We start from the raw sequence: 18,710 nt of genomic DNA, 5'->3' as shown, positions 1-18,710 counted from the left end.
TTTTTTACCTACAGTACTCCTTAGTCAGGGCGCACCAATGTAACCCACCTTAATCTGAAAACTCGTATACGCCGAACGGCACACAAGGGTTTGGAACAACCGGCGGATCCTGGAAGGAATGGGTCATTTCCGTTAATCCGGTGGCAAGGTTCTGTCATGTCGTCCAAATATGAGTGTTGTCAACAGTTTGATCTCCAATTTCTAGTCCTCTGATCGACCAGATTGACATTGGCATGAAATTTTGGCCGGCGCTTGTAGATTCCACTGTAGCTGAATTTGTATAAAACGGCTGTAGCTCACGGCGCAACGGCCAGGGCGTGAATCATGCACAGTGGGACCTCTTTCGTACTATTGAGGCCCGTCCGATGGTTGGTAGTCGGTATTTTTAAAGTTCAATAAAGACCCACGCCAATATTTGGTTCCCAAGAGACATGCTCAAATCTCAGCTACGCAAAACCCAACCCTATGGTCAATAGCAAAGCCAAGAGAGCGCCCAATTTCGTTTAAATCAGCCACGACCGGGTACCTGGCTGGATATGTAGCCGATGCCGAGGGCGCTATTTGTCAAGAATTCTTCTTTCGGGGTCACAAGCAATACCGGATCCTTAGAAGATTCGGTATAACCTTGGTTTCCTACTCGCTTACCCTTCGATCCAGCCGGAAAGTTTAGGCAGCTCGTGCCCGGATTGAGATCTCTTCTTCAAACTCTAAAATGTCATAACTAGTTATATGTGCCGCTCCAACTAGTCGGCAAGCCCAAGTCCAATATGACTGACACTGCTGTGCCTCCACCATGTCTTGCCTGAATAGGCCTTGTTAATAAGTACACCACCTGTAACTCTCCTTCACCCTCCAGGTCCTGTTCAGGGCGCAAAGTCATGGGCGCAGGTGAACCCGATGGCGGCCCAGCCCTCCAGAAGGGAATCTGGGTCGCGGTGGCCCTTGCGGCCCTGATTGTCATTCTCAGGGTCTTCGCTAAAGTGAAGATCGGCCAATTCCGCGTGGATGACATTTTGATGATCCTTGCTATGGTATGTGCCATTTCCCACTTCTATACTGATTGCTATTTCTATGCTGCCTGTTGGCCTCTCTCATATATAAAGGTTTACGTCAACTGACTCATCTAGGTTCTGGCTATCGTAGCAACAGTGTTTTTGACCTTGTCAGTTAACCATGGTTTTGGCAAGAACTTGGAGACCCTGCCGTTGAAGGACACGGAAGCCGTGTTGAAAAGCATCGCTATCGAGATTCCTATTGTTACTATGAGCACTACAATTGCCCGCTGCTCCTTTATCATATACCTTCTCGCTATTCTCGGTTCCAACAAAACGTACAAATTCGCATTATGGTTTATTATGATCTGGCAGCTCTCCGGCAACATCGTCTCCGCTGTCCTCCCTCTCAGCATCTGTCGCAATGTCAATATCCTTTGGGATCCGACCGTGAAGACGACGTGTGGCGATAGTAACGCAGTCATCAAGTTTGCCTACTACTCCAACAGTACGTCTACTCGCCTTTTCTCTCTCAAGACTGCGTGACTAATTGCCATCCAGCCGTCAACTCAGCCACCGACCTGTTTCTGGCCGTGTTCCCAATTCCTGTCTTCTGGAATCTCAACTTGAAAACCCGCGTCAAACTCGGCTTAATCCTTCTGCTCAGTCTGGGTCTTGTGTAAGTTCTCCAATTCTCCAAGGCCGGGAAGCGCACACCCACTAATCCAATTACTCAGAGCCATGGTAGCATCTATCGTGAAAACAACGAAACTAAACCAACTGCCGAGCATCACAAACCTCGGTGCCTCCGGCGGCATTGAGCTCATCCGCTGGGGCTACGTGGAAAACGCCGTTATCATCATCACCTCGTCGATCCCTTGCATCCGGCCGCTGGTCATGTCATCCGTCAAGAAATTCTCCAGTCACAGCTTCTCTCGTTCATATGAACTGCGCAGTCCCTTCACTGGGAATCGTCGCACAGGTGAGAATAATACCGCTCAGTCGCGCCGTAAATTAGCGACGAATAACGATGCCGAAACTTGTAGTATTGAGCGTATTCTGAACCCTTCTTCGCACAACACGGTCATCGGTAGCCATCAGACTTCGTCAAATCGGTCGGATCGAGGGATTACGAAACAGGTTGAGATGTCGGTTTATTCGAGTGATGATCCTACGAGGAGTGTTTGAGATGCAGAATATACCGATTGTTCTTGTTCATATGTGTAGAATCAGTTATGATTATACGATGTACGCTTTGATATGTACTAGATAACTAGATCTATTCATTAATATACGGAAATACAGTACATATTATAAAACTGCTAGTTGTGCATCCTGCTCAAGATCACTTTGGTATGATTTTAGCGGACTGTTGGCAGTTTTAGTAGGCGTTGAAGACGCGTGATACAGAAGCGAAATGTGAACTAGCTAAAAACCCCAGTAAAGGGAAGGGATTGCACAGATGGAATGGCACTTAATGAAAATTCTTAAGCTTCGTTTCGCCTCTTTCCAATTGGATACTAGATGGGACGGTCATGTTTGATGGAGATATATAATCAGCTTTGACCTAAGATAAGGACCATTAAATGTTGAAATCGCTCATATAGGGGACAGCAGGAGCTCAGCAAGAATAACAAGACAGGGGTGAAAATATAACTAATAACAGTAGCCATTTTTTGTCTCTTTTTCTTTCCAGTAAATGTCAAACAAAGGAAATTGGGCGACAACCATTGATAGTCATTCCATGGTCGATATGTTGAATATCAAGCAAAAGTATAATTACTTCCCAGAATACCATTCACATCTTGGAAAAGAATCCTTAGTATGCAGCAAATGATCAAACTGTCTCTAAGAGTAGCAGCTACGCTGCTATTTCATGGCCTCACTGCAGGTGAGCACTGCTATAAACCGCCTTCTTCGTAGGGACAGGACCGGCTCGCACAGTGTAATCTCTGAGCCAACAGGGCCCCTTTTTGTCTGCGGGTTGAGCAGTTTTTCAGATGGCACGCTTGCACTTCTGTGTATCAGTACAGGCCTGAACGCATTCTTTCGGGGTCTTGTCGCCGAATCTAGCGAGATCGTCTGAAGCCCAACCAGCGTCGTCGACTAGTGATACTTCCATTAGAACACTACATCCTAGATGCACACGAAAGAATAGAGCTACTTACGCAAACCGCAGTAAACCTTGTAATTATATCCTCGGTCATAGATATGGTCTTGGTCGTATTCCGGGCACTTGAAGTCTTCCTTTTCACCTTTCCCATGGCAAGTTTCCAATTGGCCCTTCAGATCATGAAGTTGGACTTGCAAATGTCCAATTTGGACATTTTCATCCTTGCACTCATGATCTTCCTCTGGGAAAAGGGGGTCTTCCTTTGTTCGATGAGTCATGTAAACAACGTCCAACTCAGGGATGAGGGGACCTCTCAGGCTGTGGTAAAGAACGCAAGATTTGGCTGTGTTCGCCTTTCGGCCGGCCGTGGTATCTTTACCAGCCCACAAACTGGCTTCGCAGTTAGCGCTGTGACTGCATATGGTGGCGTATTCGTCTGGGCTCCTAGCGGATATGACCGTTCTGTCTCTGCTGACTGGCCGCTGGTCACAGTAATACGTGGCGAAGACATTTGGAAATGATTGATTTCTCCTATCCGTCGTCCTCAGGGCAGACTTTGTTATAAAGTGCTCTCGCTGTAGTAGATGACTGGCCAACGGTGAGGCTGGCAAACAGCGGGATAAGGGGCATTAGTGCTTGGAAATGCATGTGGGGAGTTTGAGATTCAGGCGAGATTGGGGAAGTGTTCAACTGATAAAATACGTTTGAATGAACAAGGAGATTGTGATGTTCAAGTGTCGATGGATTGCTGCAAAGGATGAAGGACGGGAGCCCATATTTATAACATTTGTGTATCTCGTTAGAGGTTGGTTGTATATATACCTGTCGTAGATGAATCGAGAAGGCCAATAATTCTAAAGCCCATGGCTTTCACGGTGTACCAGCCCAGGGATGTATTCATCTCATCGATAGCCCCAGGGTATTCAGCCAGCCTGGTCTTCCGACACGGCGACTTCCAGCTGAACCACTTTAGTACGGTATTTCGAGAGATCTGTCGAATCTTTCATGAAGCTACGAATAGGAATACCCAGTATATGCCTCAATGTGTATATTGATGACGTAAATTGGCTTGGGCAAACAGAGGGTTCACAAATGTGGCTTTGTCAATTCTTTCAGGGCGGACAAAGCTCAGTGCAACATTAGGTGAATATCTCCTAGAATCCCCGTACGGCGGAAGCCAGAAAACAGCATTGTACTGAGGATACAGGTTACCCTTTTTCATCTCGAGGACGATATTATCTCGACCGTAACCATAGGAAAACCAGAGAATAGAATAATACTTTTGAAGGAACCCTGGATTAAGCCTAGCTAAGAAGGAGGAAAGAGAGAAGAAGGAATAACAAAGTCATATTTGTCACAGGCTTTATAGGGGTCCATGCATGCCGAGACTGTGGCTTAATGTGAGAGATTCTTCATTGGCTCCTCTAACGCTTCAGCCCCTGCTAGTAAATGCCTATTGCAGCAGCAGCAGCAGCATCATCATCATCAAACACGATGGCTGGCTGAGGAGCATTTGCTATATGGTAGGCACTCCGTGTTTCCTTAGCGCTGCAAGGCAAGTTGTTTCCATTCTTAGAGAGGCCGGCGTTTCCGATGAGCTGCCTGAGACAGAAGATGAAGAAAACGGCAAACACATACGGCTGGAGGGGTCCTTCTCCAGCATTGCGTACATCATAAGAAAACACCAGTCCGCTGCAGCAGAGTATGGCGTCTAGCATTTACAATTGGCTCAGACATTTGATAACCGGAAAGAAATACTACCACTATCAAGACATATCGATTAGCTAAAAGTTCAAGGGACCCCTCTAGAGACCACTAATAGCGGAGTTCAGAAACAATGATTAAATCAAGAATTACAACAGATTTTTATACTAATTTAATAGGACTTGGAAATCATAAAATAGCACTGAAAGAAAAAAAAGCTGGATCTTATCATTCGACCAGGACAATCAAAGCTTTTTCGTGACTTAGACACAGTCTACCTGTGTTATAGCCTCTCGTATCAGAGAAACAGCTACCGTGTTCCACTATAGTAGATCGGACACAACCTCGGTCTTCAACCCATTTATCCAGACATACTACCGCAGAAGCTATACGAATGCTTCTGCGCATAGATCAAGTTATTCTAGGAGCTGGTGCTATACAAGTCAACTAACCCACATTTTGTGTACTATAGAAATCACTAGATGGTCCAGTAGCAGTCGACACTTGAAAGGGTTTCCGTTTATCCCGACTGTGGACGAGCAGTTGTAGTACCCGCTGCTTGATAGCGACGCAGATAGTATAAAAAAGCCCTGTTGTGTAAATCTAGCGAAACGGTTCATTATAAAACAAGATCGTAATCAGGCAGAGGCTGTGTGCCCATTATTATTGGGTTTATACTTGCTCAGTTACCTTCCTACGCTAACACATTTATTTTAGGCTACCAGTCTCTGGCTATGCAAACTAAGTCAAGGAATTTCTATGACATTAAGGAACTAGGATATGTGATTTTAGTACTAATTATAGGGATCTCCCAGTTTGCGCTCTTTCCGTATGGCCACGTTATGGCGTAGAGGAAAGAAGTGAAGGGCCAAGGACGCACGCGATGCCGAGGGAAGATGGACATGATCCAGACTGGTATGGATGGATCTAACTTTCCGTGATGTCCGGTTGGTGAAGAAGCATGCCCTAATGCATGGCTTCAAATTTGCACACCATGGTTGGCGAATGAACATGCAAGAAGACGCTGTCTGCTGCATCTCTTGGCATGCCTTACACGTAGAAGACTCGCGTCATGGACCAACGTGAGGCATTTTTTGAAACTATCCGCCTTCAAAACATTATCTGGATAGACACCACTTCCGCTGGTTCTAAAAGGGAGGATAAAATCGCAGATGGAATTTATGATATATATATATATATATATATATGTCTCTTTACAGCATAACAGGAGTAGGTCCAGCAACTTCTAGTTCAAAATGGGTAATTAACGAGCTAAATAGGCTACTGTACAGCATAGTTTCGATTTATAATGGTAATGCACCTCGTGAAATCCATTGCACTCCATGATGTAAAGATGCATGGATGGAGATACCACTGTTTCTTACAATTTCCACTTGAACTCTCCACCTCACAAACATCAGCCAGCCATGGCGGTTTCGCCATCGCACCTAGCAAATGATAGTGTCTCCGCATGTAATAGCTGAACAGGTCTCAGAGATGCGTACAACATACATGTGCATGGATATTATTATGGAGAAACACATCGCATCACCTCATGAGAGGCAGGATCGTCGGGGCTGAAGTGTGGTTTTCACGACCTCTTCGTTCATTGAAACTTGGGAGGAGAGCATTAGCTCCGGCCATAGAGCGCGCAACCCGCCAAATATGCATTAAATCGTATTTTCACTCGGCCTCTTGCTTCGCCCTCCTCCCGATATCTAGTACATCTCACAGGATGGCATTGCATTCCAGCCAACACTTTGTGTTCCCCGCACCCTGGATATTTCTCAGGCACATCATCTTTGTTGCTATTGGCCTCATAATGGCGCTCCTGTTGTCTTTGTAATTGGGTGTCACATTCTCAAAGCCGCTCCTTCCAAGATATAAAGCCCAGCCTGATCTTCTATTCAATGTGAACGAAGCACCCGTCTCTTTTCTACACGAAAGCATAGTACCATCATACAGTCAACTCCACCTTACAAAATGAGCTCCCTTCTCAATACTGCGCTGGCTGCTGTCACAACCAATGGCAAAGACGGCTTTCTTTATTATCAGAACGGTCAGGATATTCTTGAAGCTCACTCCGAGTCAGGCACAAGCTGGACAGCGAAGGCTTCGACGGTTACTAGCAACGCTGCCTCCGGTGGCTCAGCCCTGACTGCATACTATGTTGAACACGATGCGGATTTCCAAAACAAGTCGACGGTATGTCTACGCCTCACAGCCCAAGGGGTAATAAGGGGCGGTGTCGTCAACTGACTTCTGAGCTAGATCCATGTCGTTTATCTTGACCGCAGCGCTAAAGTTGCTGACAGAGTCAAGGTCCTTTCTGAGGGGACCTGGAAAGATGGGAAAGTGGATGGAATTTCGACAGACCCTGCGTCGGTCTCCCGGATCACTGGTGGAGCCTTCAATGGCTCTGACTGGAATCCAGATGGATCCCAATGGGTTTACTTCAACACGTCAGACCTCCCATTCACAACACTCCTTGAAATGCTACTGACGTCAAAAAGACCGAAAGGTAATCAGTTACAAATCACCGAGATTCGCCGTACCCCGAAGAGTCCGTGGAATACCGAAACAGTGTTACCTGAGATCACTCTGGCACTCCCAGGGACCGATCTGGCGAGTAGTATCGTCAAGGGGACCATCGACCTGTATTACCAGGATCATCAGGAAAATGTCAATCACTGGGTCAGTCAGGACAACCAATGGCATGGTAAGCATATCCTTCACGAGGCATGTCTATAACGAAAATATCTGACTAGTTTTCCGTGGCCAGACGAGAAGGTCCTTATCCCAGCAAGTGAAGTGGAAAATAGTACTCCCCTTGCTACGCTGAACAATGGCAAAAAACATGTCTTTTACGCGGACAGAAGCAGCCCTCCCAAAATCAAGGACCGTATTGATGGAAATACAGTTGATGTTGCACCCTTTTACCCCGGAACACACTTGACTGCTGTATCTATCAATGGCAAAGTGACTCTGTTCTACAAGAGTCTGAACCCCGTTGGTGCCATTGCCACCAAGATTTATGATGGCAGCTCGTGGAAGGACGGGGGCATTGTCGTCCCTGCTTGAGATAAAAACTAGAGAGTAAGATGAGACGTCCCGGTGGGACATCAGAACGTTACAGCGCTAGACTATAAGCTTGAGGGGTCATTTCAATTTTGAACAGGTTACCGAAACAAAATGCAAGAAGTCTATGTTACAATAGTTTATCTTCATTGACCAGACCTTCTGAGGATACTGCTCCTAGCCCCATTTAGCGTGTAAAGTTATTATTGCCCTGGTATATTAATCGTCAACAGAGTGTCACTGGTAGTTATGCATTTTTACATCAACTTTCGGTTATCTTGAGCTGTATCTTCTCCGAATCAGACCGTGCCGGACCGAGCCCAGCCCCCGTCTTTCAGCCCCAGATGCAGAGCGAAATAGCCTTCAAACGATGGAATAGCAGAGGATCGTCATTTCAGAGGCAATAAGGAGATGAAGTTTGCATACTCACTAAAGAGAACAGCGGAGACAGACAGGAGATACTGTGTAGGACTAACTCAAACCTCCATAAAAATATTCATTGATGTAGACTATTTGTAGCTAGCTAGCTATTCTGATCTCTATTCGAACCTCAAGGTCTGTTCTTTTACTCTTTGGTAGCATGAACCGGATTATTGTCTCCACTAGTATATTATACTCAGCTAGGAAGCTGTTTTGATTCACCAAGGTAAGACTAGGGAGATTCATCAACCAATATACTTATTCATATGTATCTACAGTCACCATCAGAACCCACGTACAATGATTGAACTGAAAACTAAGCTGTGGATGGTAATTTGTCCGAGTTGTCCTGTCGAATTGAGTCGGGCCGAACTTCTGAGGTCGAAAGGTGGTAGACGTCATAGGAGTACGAAGAAGTTGTTCGCCCGGCGCACTTTCGAATGGTCCAAGATTACCCTTAATCCGAGGTTCTACAGTGTGAATAGTCAATGTGGACCATTGTGATCGGACGCTGGATTCTCAGTTTTCGTGAGTCCTTGCCGCATCAAAGCGCCAATATAGATTATTGACGGCCTCAGTAGATGTTGTGAATCAATACGATCAAGCTGCAGTAAACACGTAATTGTTTACTTGATGCCAGTGCTGAAACACACCTATGGCCTCTTGATATGGGGCTTTTCGTCCCCGAACGATCACTAATCACTGGATCGCTCATCATTTACAGATAACTCTTCACACCTCGGCTATATTGCTCAATGCATCCAAATTGGTACGGAAATAGCGGAGATGGAGGAAGGCATAATGGTTCGATTCAAGTAGCGACTATTACCCTGTCCCAAAGTTCTACCAACATCTCATTCTTCCCTGCGCGATATTCTTTCTTGCACAGTTACATACTATTCTATTCGACTACCCTCACCATGGCCCAATATCAACCAATCATCACTACGCCAGATGACTACAAAACAGCGCATAAACGGCGTATCATCTACATCCGTCCTTTCCTCCTCTTCTGGCTCAACTGTCTGTTCATCGAAGTCATCTTCCTTACCGTCGGTGTTTTCATCATGACCGGCACATGCGACCTCTTCTACAAGGTTATGTGGACGCTTGTGTTCTGCCCCCTAGGGATGGGTGGAACCATGGGCGGCCTTATAAACTCCTTCATTGTCGACCACTACTACGGAAAGAAGGCTGCTCAATTCACTGGAATCTTGACGTTGTTGGTTCTCAGTACATGCAATTACCTCTGCTACAGCCTGGACAGACACTTTGGATGGTTCGGGGCCTCTGACCATCCCATGTGGTTCCACTGGCGGTATCCAGCGCTCTGGGTGATCGGTTATGTGAATGGGCTACTGTTGTTTACGGATAAGGGGCAGGAGAGACTAGCTAGGATGAAGCTATAGACACCCTTGGATTGTGTCTCCTTACGGAAAGGTCACGACTGGACATTGGTGATCAGGTTTCGGATGTTGAAGAGTTGAGTGTAACCTTTTGCAATTTTCGCGTAGCTAGCAGTATTATGGACCAAAGAAACATTATCCCATATCAGAGCTTCACAAGACCTGAGCTGCGGTTGGAATACAGAGAATAGGCCATAATCCAAAACCCTATCAAGATTTCCCATGGCCCCGTCTACGAACATAATCTACGTGTCCTCGGTAGAATGTCTCAACCCCATATTGATAAAATGTTCCTCGAGGTTCACATGAACCTTACTTTTCCACAACTAAATGATCAGTTATCGCGCAGTTGAGCGAAGCGAAGCTAGCATTATACCTCGGTAGTAGAGCTGAATACTAATCAAGCCGTGCAGCATGTGTGCTCAATGTAGAAATCGTAGCAAGTACTTAAAGAATATGGAGTTTGAAATGACCATCGTAAATTCCGCAAGCATTAATTGCAAATAGCCAATGATGAAACATAAGTTGGGAATATGGGAAACGATCGATACCTGGCTAGGCTGGGTCTCTGTAGGTAAGTCATACCCATCAATGTTTTTCGTGTCTTTGACACTCATTTGAATATTGTCATAAAGGGGCAACAATTGTATCTGCTGCTATATTCGGCCCTTTTCGTGGTCCATCCGGGGCAGATAGCTATCATCACCATGTCATACAAGCCACAGTCAAAAAAGTAGCTTCTCCTATCAAAGACATGATTTTACATGAATCGAATGCTTACCAGTATCTACAGCTTACTAGTAGATTCAGTCCGCTACAGCTCCAGTTCGTACAAGCTACAATCTTGAAGGGCCGTGTGGACGCTGACAAGGGGGGAATAGATATATTTTCAAGTCCTATGACCAGCTCTACCTAGAGTATTGTGGAAAGATCGGAGTCAAGCCTAACTTCGTTTCCAATGAGCGCGGCCTGAAAGGGTTCTGGCTTGGTTCACCAACTGCGAAATACGTTGTGATCAACTTTCACGGTAAGCACTAAATTCGAACCCCCGAAAATGATGCTAAGGGCAATGACACAGGTGGAGGATTTGCCATGGATGCAACTGAATCGTATCTCGAGTTTTGGCCTGGCGTGGCAAGGGCACTTGCCGATGAGAGTATCAGTACCGGCTGGCTCAATGTGACCTATACCTTGGCACCACACGCTACATATCCAACACAATTTTGCGAGGCAGTCGAAGCTCTACGGTATGTCATTGAAGAACTTGGACGATCCCCATCGGAGATTATCCTTGCTGGCGATTCCGCAGGAGCAAATTTGTGTCTTGCACTTCTGTCCCACTTGTCTCATCCATCTGAAGATGCGCCGGCACTGAAAATCAGTGCTCCGCTCAAAGCAATCGTTCTTCTGTCACCTTGGCTCTCCTTCCGCCAGGATTGGCCTACCATGAAGCTCAACGAGCATAAAGACATTGACGACCAGAAAGTGCTAGAACGATGGAAACAGGGATATTTGCATGGGAGATCAACGAACTATTATGTTGAAGCACTCGAGGCGCCTGAAACCTGGTGGCAAGACGCCCAAGTGGAGCACACTCTCGTTCTTGCAGGAGGCGATGAGATGCTCCTGGATTCTATTGAGGCGTGGTTCAAGAAATTCAGCGTATGTCATATGAGACCTAACCTTGATGCAACTTATTGGCAGCGCTAATGACTTGCAGGAGGTGAAACCTGAAACGACTTTGATTGTTGGTCAGAATGAGTGTCACGTTGCACCTCTTATTTGGCCGTTGTTTGCCGAGACGAATGAAACCGAACAGGGTCTTACTTTGAAGGCCTGGCTTATTGAGCGGCTACGTATGTAAGTATGCATGTTCAATTGCTTACTTAAAAGTCACACAATATATCTGAAAGCCAAAGCCATGGGCTTGATACCATGTATGAGTTACATATTCCGAACTGCGTGGGTATGGAGGAAATGATGCACGATGCGATAGCATACTATACATGTCCTTCTCGAATGACATTATTCAGGAATCCAGACTTTCATTCATTCTTTTATTGGGCGTTGTATTATTGATGTATGCCAGGTATTTTTATTCTGATATTCTCCAAGCACGTGACGTGGGGTTAGAGCGGCAGCCAGAAGGTGAGAGTTATAAGTGGAAATGAGACTGTTAACTACCCCCAATGGTGGTCAATTTCAGCGTTCATTTCACAGATCCTCATTTTCGACATGTAATTGTTACAATGTGGCATTTCTGGCACGGGTTTTGCCTTCCACCAACGAGGGGGATGATGGATAGTTCTGACGGAGTTCTTTTCCGACTTGTATACCAGAATTAAAAAGGCCTTTCCACTGAAGCTCGCTTACAGGATACGTGAACTACTTCGTAGTCTGATGCAGATCTCTGTTTGTTTTTATAGATAAGTATCGGAAGACTTCATGGTAGCTTCGGCCGAATGCCACCAATGCTGAAGTTCAGCCGCACCACCGAAATAATGATCATCAGGGATCATCGTGGCTTGCCCAATAATGTGCCTAGAGACCGTGGGTGGAGCTGTCGGAATCACTGTGGCAAGGGGTTCAATTACTTTTGCACATACGTAGTATATTTTTGTACACAGAATACTCCGTATATTGTGTAGCTGGCAAATTTTCTAGAAGGAAGCGATATACGAACACACCCTATCTCAATACGTAGGTACATTGCAGCTTGTCGAGATCCTGCCCTTTTGTCAAGGTTTCTGTACTCTATTTCAACTGTGGTTGGTAAATAGCTACCTTTCTCTCTCTCTCTCTCTCTCTCTCTCTCTCTCTCAGGTTCTCATCTATTGGTATATAAAGGTAGTAGTGTGGTGGTGGTTGGTGTCTCTCCATCGTAGTCGAGTGATAATAACTTCATAACTGGACATACCAAAGCCCCGAGATCCTTATGCCAGAACAGATCGACCCACCCCCCCGCAGACCGGTTACTGATCCATACTATATTAAGTTCAATAATGTCCCGGGTGGAGAGCTTTTTTAAACTGTCTATTTAATTTCTTCGTACACCGCAGGTTCTTTCTGAAGATCGCGATAGCATCATCACTTGTTAAAGGGAATCGGACATAGATTTGCATCATAGATCGTCCAGTCCTACCCACAAATCCACTGGAATAAATTCAATAGTAGAGAAAAGAAATGGAGTTTCGGAACCGAGGAGCTTTTTGGAAGTAATTTCCCCTCTGGTAACTATATATCAGAGAATGAGCCGATGACTCCAATCTCATCGTCTCTCTCCCTCCCACATCCACTTTCCACCTCCATCTTGCCACCATGCGTCTTTCCTTGGCCATCCTCCCTTTCATTTTCGGCTCTGTCTCATTGGCACAGGGGTGGGGATGTGATGGATTCAAATTCATCAAAGAGGATAATTTCGGCGGCTTCGGCTGTGGGAGCTGTGGAAAGGATACAGAAGAAATTATTTAACTTGGTTTTAAGCGGATTGGACAGGCGTGCAATGTCACTATCCCCCGCAGCGCAGTCACCGACATCCTGGACATAAGGCGATTCTCCAATGACTATGCTATCTCATTTGTACGTTGCTTCTTCTGCCCGTGGAACTCCAGAGGAGATTTTTGGATTTGTTTAGCTGATTATATATGTACCCCAAACAAACAGCAACCGCCAGTCTCTAACAGTACAAACAGTACACTAGCTGGTAACGATTGTCCTTTCGTGAAGGGTGGCAAGCAGGGGTGTCAATTCGCCGCTTCTTACACTGAGGCTGGCCCAAGCATCGGCTGCGCGAAGTGTGTAAGTGATTATCTCTGTTGCGTTTCTTGTCACTGTAATCTAAAAGCAGGTGCTACTACTATTAGGCTACGGATTATGCTCCAACAGGCAGCAGGACATGCACTGACGCTGATCTTAACTGATTGGTCTCGTCAGAGAAGAGGCTCGAGAGAAGTTTTATTGCGGATAGGAAGAAAGGGATACAGAAGGACGATCATTCAGGTACTCAATTCGCGATCAATCAAAATGGTTACTGCGATAGTCACTTTGTTACCAGCTCAGCCCATTCACACCAGGCTACCGATTGAGGATACGTACACAATAGGCCACGCAGCTCTTAAAAGGATGGGCTGCATATACGCCGACCAACCGAGAACCGACCAAAGATTTCCTCGTCCGAGCCTCTGGACCAATGAAGTTAAGCGAAAACGCCGATCTTCGACGATAGTTCGATGGCAGTCTCCACTCCTCTCGGCAGAACCGCCGCACGCACCCTCGTGTTTCACTGCTCCAACCCGTCAGTTACGCAATGCACCTGTACATGCGAGATCTGGAAGAGGCCCAAGAAGATTTAAAAATGGACCCTCTGCACACACCACCGATGGAGCGACGGTCACGGGCGAGCCGTCCCAAGGTACGCACTGGCTGTGTTACCTGCAAGTAAGGTCGCCCAACGACGCGCGATAATCCAATTAGGTTATCGCTCCGGCTGCCCCTGACCTGGGAACATTGGATAGGCAATTATGTATGTACTAATTCCCAGTTTGATAGGTCCCGGCGTAAGAAATGTGACGAGGCTCGCCCGTATTGTCGCACCTGTACCAACGCAGGGCGCGAGTGCGGCGGCTATCAGGACACCATCGATCGAAGAACTCGAGCCTGGAAAACTACTAAAGCTACCATTGACGTCCCATGCAAGAGAGAAATCGAAGTTCAGCAGAAACAACTCACTGTGGCGAAGGAAGGCGGTGCCTGGATTTCCCGCCTATTAGTCGATCCGAGCCAGACGGATCTGTCGCTGTCTGAACGTTGGTATCTGGGTTTCTTTCGCACCAGCACGGCTGCGCAATGCTCAGGCTACTTTCCACTCGAATTTTGGCATCGAATGGTTCATCAGGTTAGTGAGGAGGAGCCGGCTGTCCGTCATGCGATCATTGCCATCAGTGCCCTCCATCGAAGTTTCGACACAATACAGTCTTCACAGAATTCGGGAAATCAAATTGATCCTCACTTGTTCCCTCTTCGACAATGTAATAAAGCTATTGTTTCTCTGCAGCAAAGGCTGCAGAATGTCGGCTGCCGGCAGAATTCCCATGTGCTTATTACGTTGGTCACTTGCGTTCTTTTCGTCTCATTTGCATTCCTCCAAGGAGACACCGACGCAGCCAGTTGTCATCTACGGCATGGCACCCGTCTCCTCCAGGAGACGTATTTAAGCAATACTAAAAAGGGCCTGGTGGAGTATGGGCCAGCGTTGACGGATGTATTCTACCATTTAGAGCTGCACTGGGCGAGTCTCCGGGAGCCTGAGGCAGCTACCTTGCAGCATGAGCACTCCATCGTTCATTCTATGGCTCTCGGCAACCCGGTTTGGCGCAAGCCTGTACATTCCCTCAGGGACGCATGTAACCTCTTGATTGGTCTTGCGTGGCTCGTCTGCGAGAACGATCCTGAGAACAGTAAGATGGCCCTTGCTCGGGAGATCCTTGATGAACACCAGGACGCGATTTTGCAGAAGCTCCAGCTTTGGAAGACAGAATTAACGGCATCGCTCACTCGCAAGAAAGCTGGATTGTCACCGAGAGAACGTCATACACTCGCGGCCCTCGACTTGTGGACCGAGATCATCTTCATCCGAGTCTCGACAGATAGTAGGCAGGATGAGGGAGAAAGCAGGTTTGACTCCTTCACATCAAACTTCCAGCGTGTGGTCCAGCTCGCCAATTCTGTCCTCTCTTCCGATTTCAGTCAGACCCCCATACCAACATTCTCCGTCGGGATGGGTATGATCCCTCCCCTTTACCTTTGTGCGTTCCGGTGCCGCGATTGGCATATTCGGAGAGAAGCGGTGCGGTTATTGCAAAGATGGCAGCTTCAAGAGGGGGCCTGGACAAGCTCTGGAACGGCTTTTGTTGTGAGTCGGATGATTGCTATTGAATCGGAGGGTCTTACACCGGGTGAACTGGTTCCTGAGCGTGCGCGTATATGTGCAATGCGTGCGGGTGCCTTGTCTGACGGGTCCGGAATCCGGTTGTGGTATCGTCGATCTCAGGGTGGTAGCTCAACGCAAAATGTCGGTAGGCGCGATCCCTGGGAGACGGAAATACTGCCCTTCTGATGGTACCGGTGGATCAAATCACAGTATTAAAAGGAAGGATTGGGGTTTTCGTTGATGATATAGTGAGCATAACAACGGGCGACACACAAACACACACCTCAGATAGACATGGCATGGAATTCATCGTTGAAGACACCCATGAGAGCGTTGAGGCGACGAGGATATCATTTCGCCATAGCTCACGACAGTCTGCTATGTCTCCCCTGCCAACCCTAGGTGGTCTTCCGCTACGGACAACAGCATTACATACCCACTTTGGGTTGATATTCGACTCCCTGGTGGGTCTGTGGCATCCGTCGAAGTCAATCTATTCTGTCGCCCATCACGATAAAGGGTGAATGGGGAAACCGTGACGAGTTTATCCCCAATGACATTGTCCTAACAGTGTTCTGGTGTGGAGCCGGCATTAGGGCGTGTGCGCGGGCGAGAACGGCGTTTCTACCGGCACGTGCCCTCGAAGACTGGAACTTCGTAAACTAGAACGGGCTAGAATTAGTTGGCTGGGTCCAAGTGGAGAACACGTGCGGAATAACGGAGAACACGGCGTGAAGTCCGTCAGTAGTTAAAGAATTGTGACTGTAAACTGCGTGAAGGCGTTTCTCCCCGGATTCCCCACGCTGGGGTTCAACAAACTTGATCTGGGGTACAGCCGTCAAGAATGTATAAAAGTTTCAATAACCCCCGAAAATACAATGGATCATATCTTATCTCTCTACTACTTGCAGACCTTCCTATCATCCTAGTTTTTCTTTTCTTTTTTTACTGGGATTTATATCCTAGTCGCCCATCTGCCTAACCATCATGGCGAACCAAATCCATAGGTGGAATGTAGCCCACAAGTTGGAGAAGCGGAAACTGCTGGTCGCCATCAACTGCGTGGCTGCCTTGGCTATATTCTTCTTTGGCTATGACCAAGGGATGATGGGGGGAGTGAACAACTCCAGCGATTATCTCGAACTCATGGGAATAGGCTATGGAGCGAATATAAACGGGGACACGAATGTCCCCGTTGTCACCCACAGTCTGCTCCAAGGTGGCATTGTCTCCGTGTATTACTTAGGTACCCTGGTCGGTGCTCTTTTCGGGGGCTGGATTGGCGAAAGAATAGGACGGTTGAAGAGTATTGCAGTTGGCTCGGTATGGGCCATTGTTGGTGCTGCACTACAGTGCTCGGCCATGAATCATCAATGGATCATCTGCGGTATGTCCTGCCCGAGCCTATGGTAATCTTGGACATAGTATTTCTTGCTTGGCAGAACTGATGAAACACGATGATGATTAGCTCGGTTGATTAATGGAATTGGCACTGGCGTTTTAAATGCAATTGTTCCTGTGTGGGCAACAGAAACAGCCGAGCACACATCTCGGGGTCAATTCATCGCAATCGAATTCACATTGAACATCTTCGGTGTCGTGGTTGCGTATTGGTTAGAATTGTAAGTCGTCTGACTACAGGTCCCTTACAGCATATCGGACCGACTTCGTGCTAATACCATCCCCTAGCGGCCTTTCTTTCATCGACGAAGGACGTTCGGCCATACGTTGGCGATTTCCCATTGCATTCCAAATCATTCTCCTATTCCTATTGCTCGGCCTCGTCTGGTTCTTCCCCGAGTCTCCGAGATGGTTGGTCAAGGTTGGTCGCGAGGAGGAAGCACGCTACATTCTCGGTCGATTGCGTGGAACAGGCCCCGAGGATGGGGACAAGGCGGAGGCTGAATTCCGGGATATCTGCAACGTGGCTGAACTTGAAAAGGCTCAGAAGTACAGCACCTCATACTTCTCCATGATCACCGGGAGGGGTTCGGGCAACCTTCACATCGGTCGCCGGGTGCAGCTGGTTGTATGGTTGCAAATCATGCAGGAATGGGTGGGGATTGCTGGAGTAACAGTTTGTGAGTGGCCTCATATGATGCTAGCATAGCTAGGACCAGAATGCCTGCAACGTGGAGCAATAATGAGAAGAGACTGACTGTAAGCAGATGCCCCTGTCATCTTCCGAATGGCTGGCTTTGACACCGAGAAAAGCCAGTGGGTGAGCGGTCTGAACAATGTCTTCTACATGGTAAGAACTGTTTGGGGAAACATTGTTGATAGCCATTTACTCATGTCACTCGCAGTTCTCAACTTTAGTCTGTGTCTTTACCTTGGACCGGATTGGCCGTCGCTGGACCTTGTACTGGGGCTCCGTCGGACAGGGTATTGCAATGTTCCTTGCTGGAGGCTTCTCATATCTCTGTAAGCAGGCAAACGCTGCAGGAGATACCAGCAAGGCTTCATCCTATGGTGCTGCTGCAGCCTCTATGGTCTTTATTTTTACTTCTGTATTTGGAGCGACATGGCTCAGTAAGTGAACACGCTCATTCACACTTCTGTATGGCGAGCATCTCAAGATACTAATCACATTGTTGCAGCCGTTCCGTGGCTGTATCCTGCAGAAATCTTCCCACTCTCGGTTCGTGCCAAAGGAAATGCATGGGGTGTAGTGGGATGGAGTATTGGAAATGGCTGGCTGGTATGTGCTGACCGATAGTTGACGCCTGTTCGGGCACTAATTTTGCAACCTTTTTAGACCCTCCTCTGCCCCATTATGTTTGATTCTATCGGCGAGAAGACCCTATATATTTTCGGGATCGCCAATGTTATTACGATCCCGATGGTGTGGGCTTTATACCCCGAGTCAAACCAGCGCACGTTGGAACAAATAGATCTGCTGTTCGCAGCCGACAGCCTTTGGGTGTGGGATGCCGAGCGAAACTTCCAGACTCTGGTGGAAAATAACCCTGAGCTGACGCAAGCAACCCGAGCCCGTGGTCTCTCAGACACAGAGAAGGCCAAGGCGATTGAGGACTAGGATAAAGCTACAACCGAACAATTTTCTG

At 47.2% G+C, this 18,710-nt stretch overlaps 7 protein-coding genes across 7 annotated transcripts; 6 read left to right on the top strand and 1 right to left on the bottom strand.

Moving 5' to 3' along the window:
• Positions 1 to 833: 833 nt before the first annotated feature.
• Positions 834 to 2,180, top strand: BDV27DRAFT_165198 (uncharacterized protein; the record flags this gene model as incomplete). Its single annotated transcript, XM_032073861.1, has 4 exons — positions 834 to 1,031; positions 1,128 to 1,500; positions 1,554 to 1,671; positions 1,730 to 2,180. The coding sequence occupies exons 1-4, from the start codon at positions 879 to 881 to the stop codon at positions 2,178 to 2,180; spliced, it is 1,095 nt and encodes a 364-aa protein (XP_031927037.1). The 5' UTR covers positions 834 to 878.
• An 808-nt stretch (positions 2,181 to 2,988) lies between these two features.
• On the bottom strand, positions 2,989 to 3,616 carry BDV27DRAFT_158341 (uncharacterized protein; the record flags this gene model as incomplete). The annotated part of the gene is made up of 3 exons (XM_032072662.1): positions 2,989 to 3,098; positions 3,161 to 3,495; positions 3,564 to 3,616. The coding sequence occupies 3 exons, from the start codon at positions 3,614 to 3,616 to the stop codon at positions 2,989 to 2,991; spliced, it is 498 nt and encodes a 165-aa protein (XP_031927036.1).
• A 3,176-nt stretch (positions 3,617 to 6,792) lies between these two features.
• BDV27DRAFT_158340 (uncharacterized protein) lies at positions 6,793 to 7,890 on the top strand (the record flags this gene model as incomplete). The annotated part of the gene is made up of 3 exons (XM_032072661.1): positions 6,793 to 7,014; positions 7,081 to 7,528; positions 7,592 to 7,890. The coding sequence occupies 3 exons, from the start codon at positions 6,793 to 6,795 to the stop codon at positions 7,888 to 7,890; spliced, it is 969 nt and encodes a 322-aa protein (XP_031927035.1).
• A 1,337-nt stretch (positions 7,891 to 9,227) lies between these two features.
• BDV27DRAFT_158339 (uncharacterized protein) lies at positions 9,228 to 9,716 on the top strand (the record flags this gene model as incomplete). Its single annotated transcript, XM_032072660.1, has 1 exon — positions 9,228 to 9,716. The coding sequence occupies one exon, from the start codon at positions 9,228 to 9,230 to the stop codon at positions 9,714 to 9,716; it is 489 nt and encodes a 162-aa protein (XP_031927034.1).
• Positions 9,717 to 10,226: 510 nt separating this feature from the next.
• Positions 10,227 to 11,577, top strand: BDV27DRAFT_165194 (putative epsilon-lactone hydrolase; the record flags this gene model as incomplete). Its single annotated transcript, XM_032073860.1, has 5 exons — positions 10,227 to 10,287; positions 10,349 to 10,496; positions 10,595 to 10,740; positions 10,792 to 11,375; positions 11,434 to 11,577. 5 exons carry the CDS (start codon positions 10,227 to 10,229, stop codon positions 11,575 to 11,577), a joined length of 1,083 nt encoding a protein of 360 aa, XP_031927033.1.
• A 2,368-nt stretch (positions 11,578 to 13,945) lies between these two features.
• Positions 13,946 to 16,512, top strand: BDV27DRAFT_129275 (Zn(II)2Cys6 transcription factor). The gene is made up of 2 exons (XM_032067155.1): positions 13,946 to 14,150; positions 14,262 to 16,512. Exons 1-2 carry the CDS (start codon positions 14,020 to 14,022, stop codon positions 15,826 to 15,828), a joined length of 1,698 nt encoding a protein of 565 aa, XP_031927032.1. The 5' UTR covers positions 13,946 to 14,019; the 3' UTR covers positions 15,829 to 16,512.
• Positions 16,513 to 16,629: 117 nt separating this feature from the next.
• On the top strand, positions 16,630 to 18,682 carry BDV27DRAFT_165193 (general substrate transporter; the record flags this gene model as incomplete). The annotated part of the gene is made up of 7 exons (XM_032073859.1): positions 16,630 to 17,029; positions 17,111 to 17,264; positions 17,332 to 17,723; positions 17,811 to 17,893; positions 17,949 to 18,174; positions 18,243 to 18,343; positions 18,401 to 18,682. 7 exons carry the CDS (start codon positions 16,630 to 16,632, stop codon positions 18,680 to 18,682), a joined length of 1,638 nt encoding a protein of 545 aa, XP_031927031.1.
• Between the last annotated feature and the right edge of the window lie 28 nt (positions 18,683 to 18,710).

The sequence above is a fragment of the Aspergillus caelatus genome (assembly GCF_009193585.1).
Source record: "Aspergillus caelatus strain CBS 763.97 unplaced genomic scaffold BDV27scaffold_101, whole genome shotgun sequence".
In the NCBI taxonomy this organism is placed as follows: Eukaryota; Fungi; Ascomycota; class Eurotiomycetes; order Eurotiales; family Aspergillaceae; genus Aspergillus; species Aspergillus caelatus.
The sequence above is the reverse complement of the archived record's forward strand: the minus strand, read 5'-3'. Positions and strand labels throughout refer to the sequence as shown.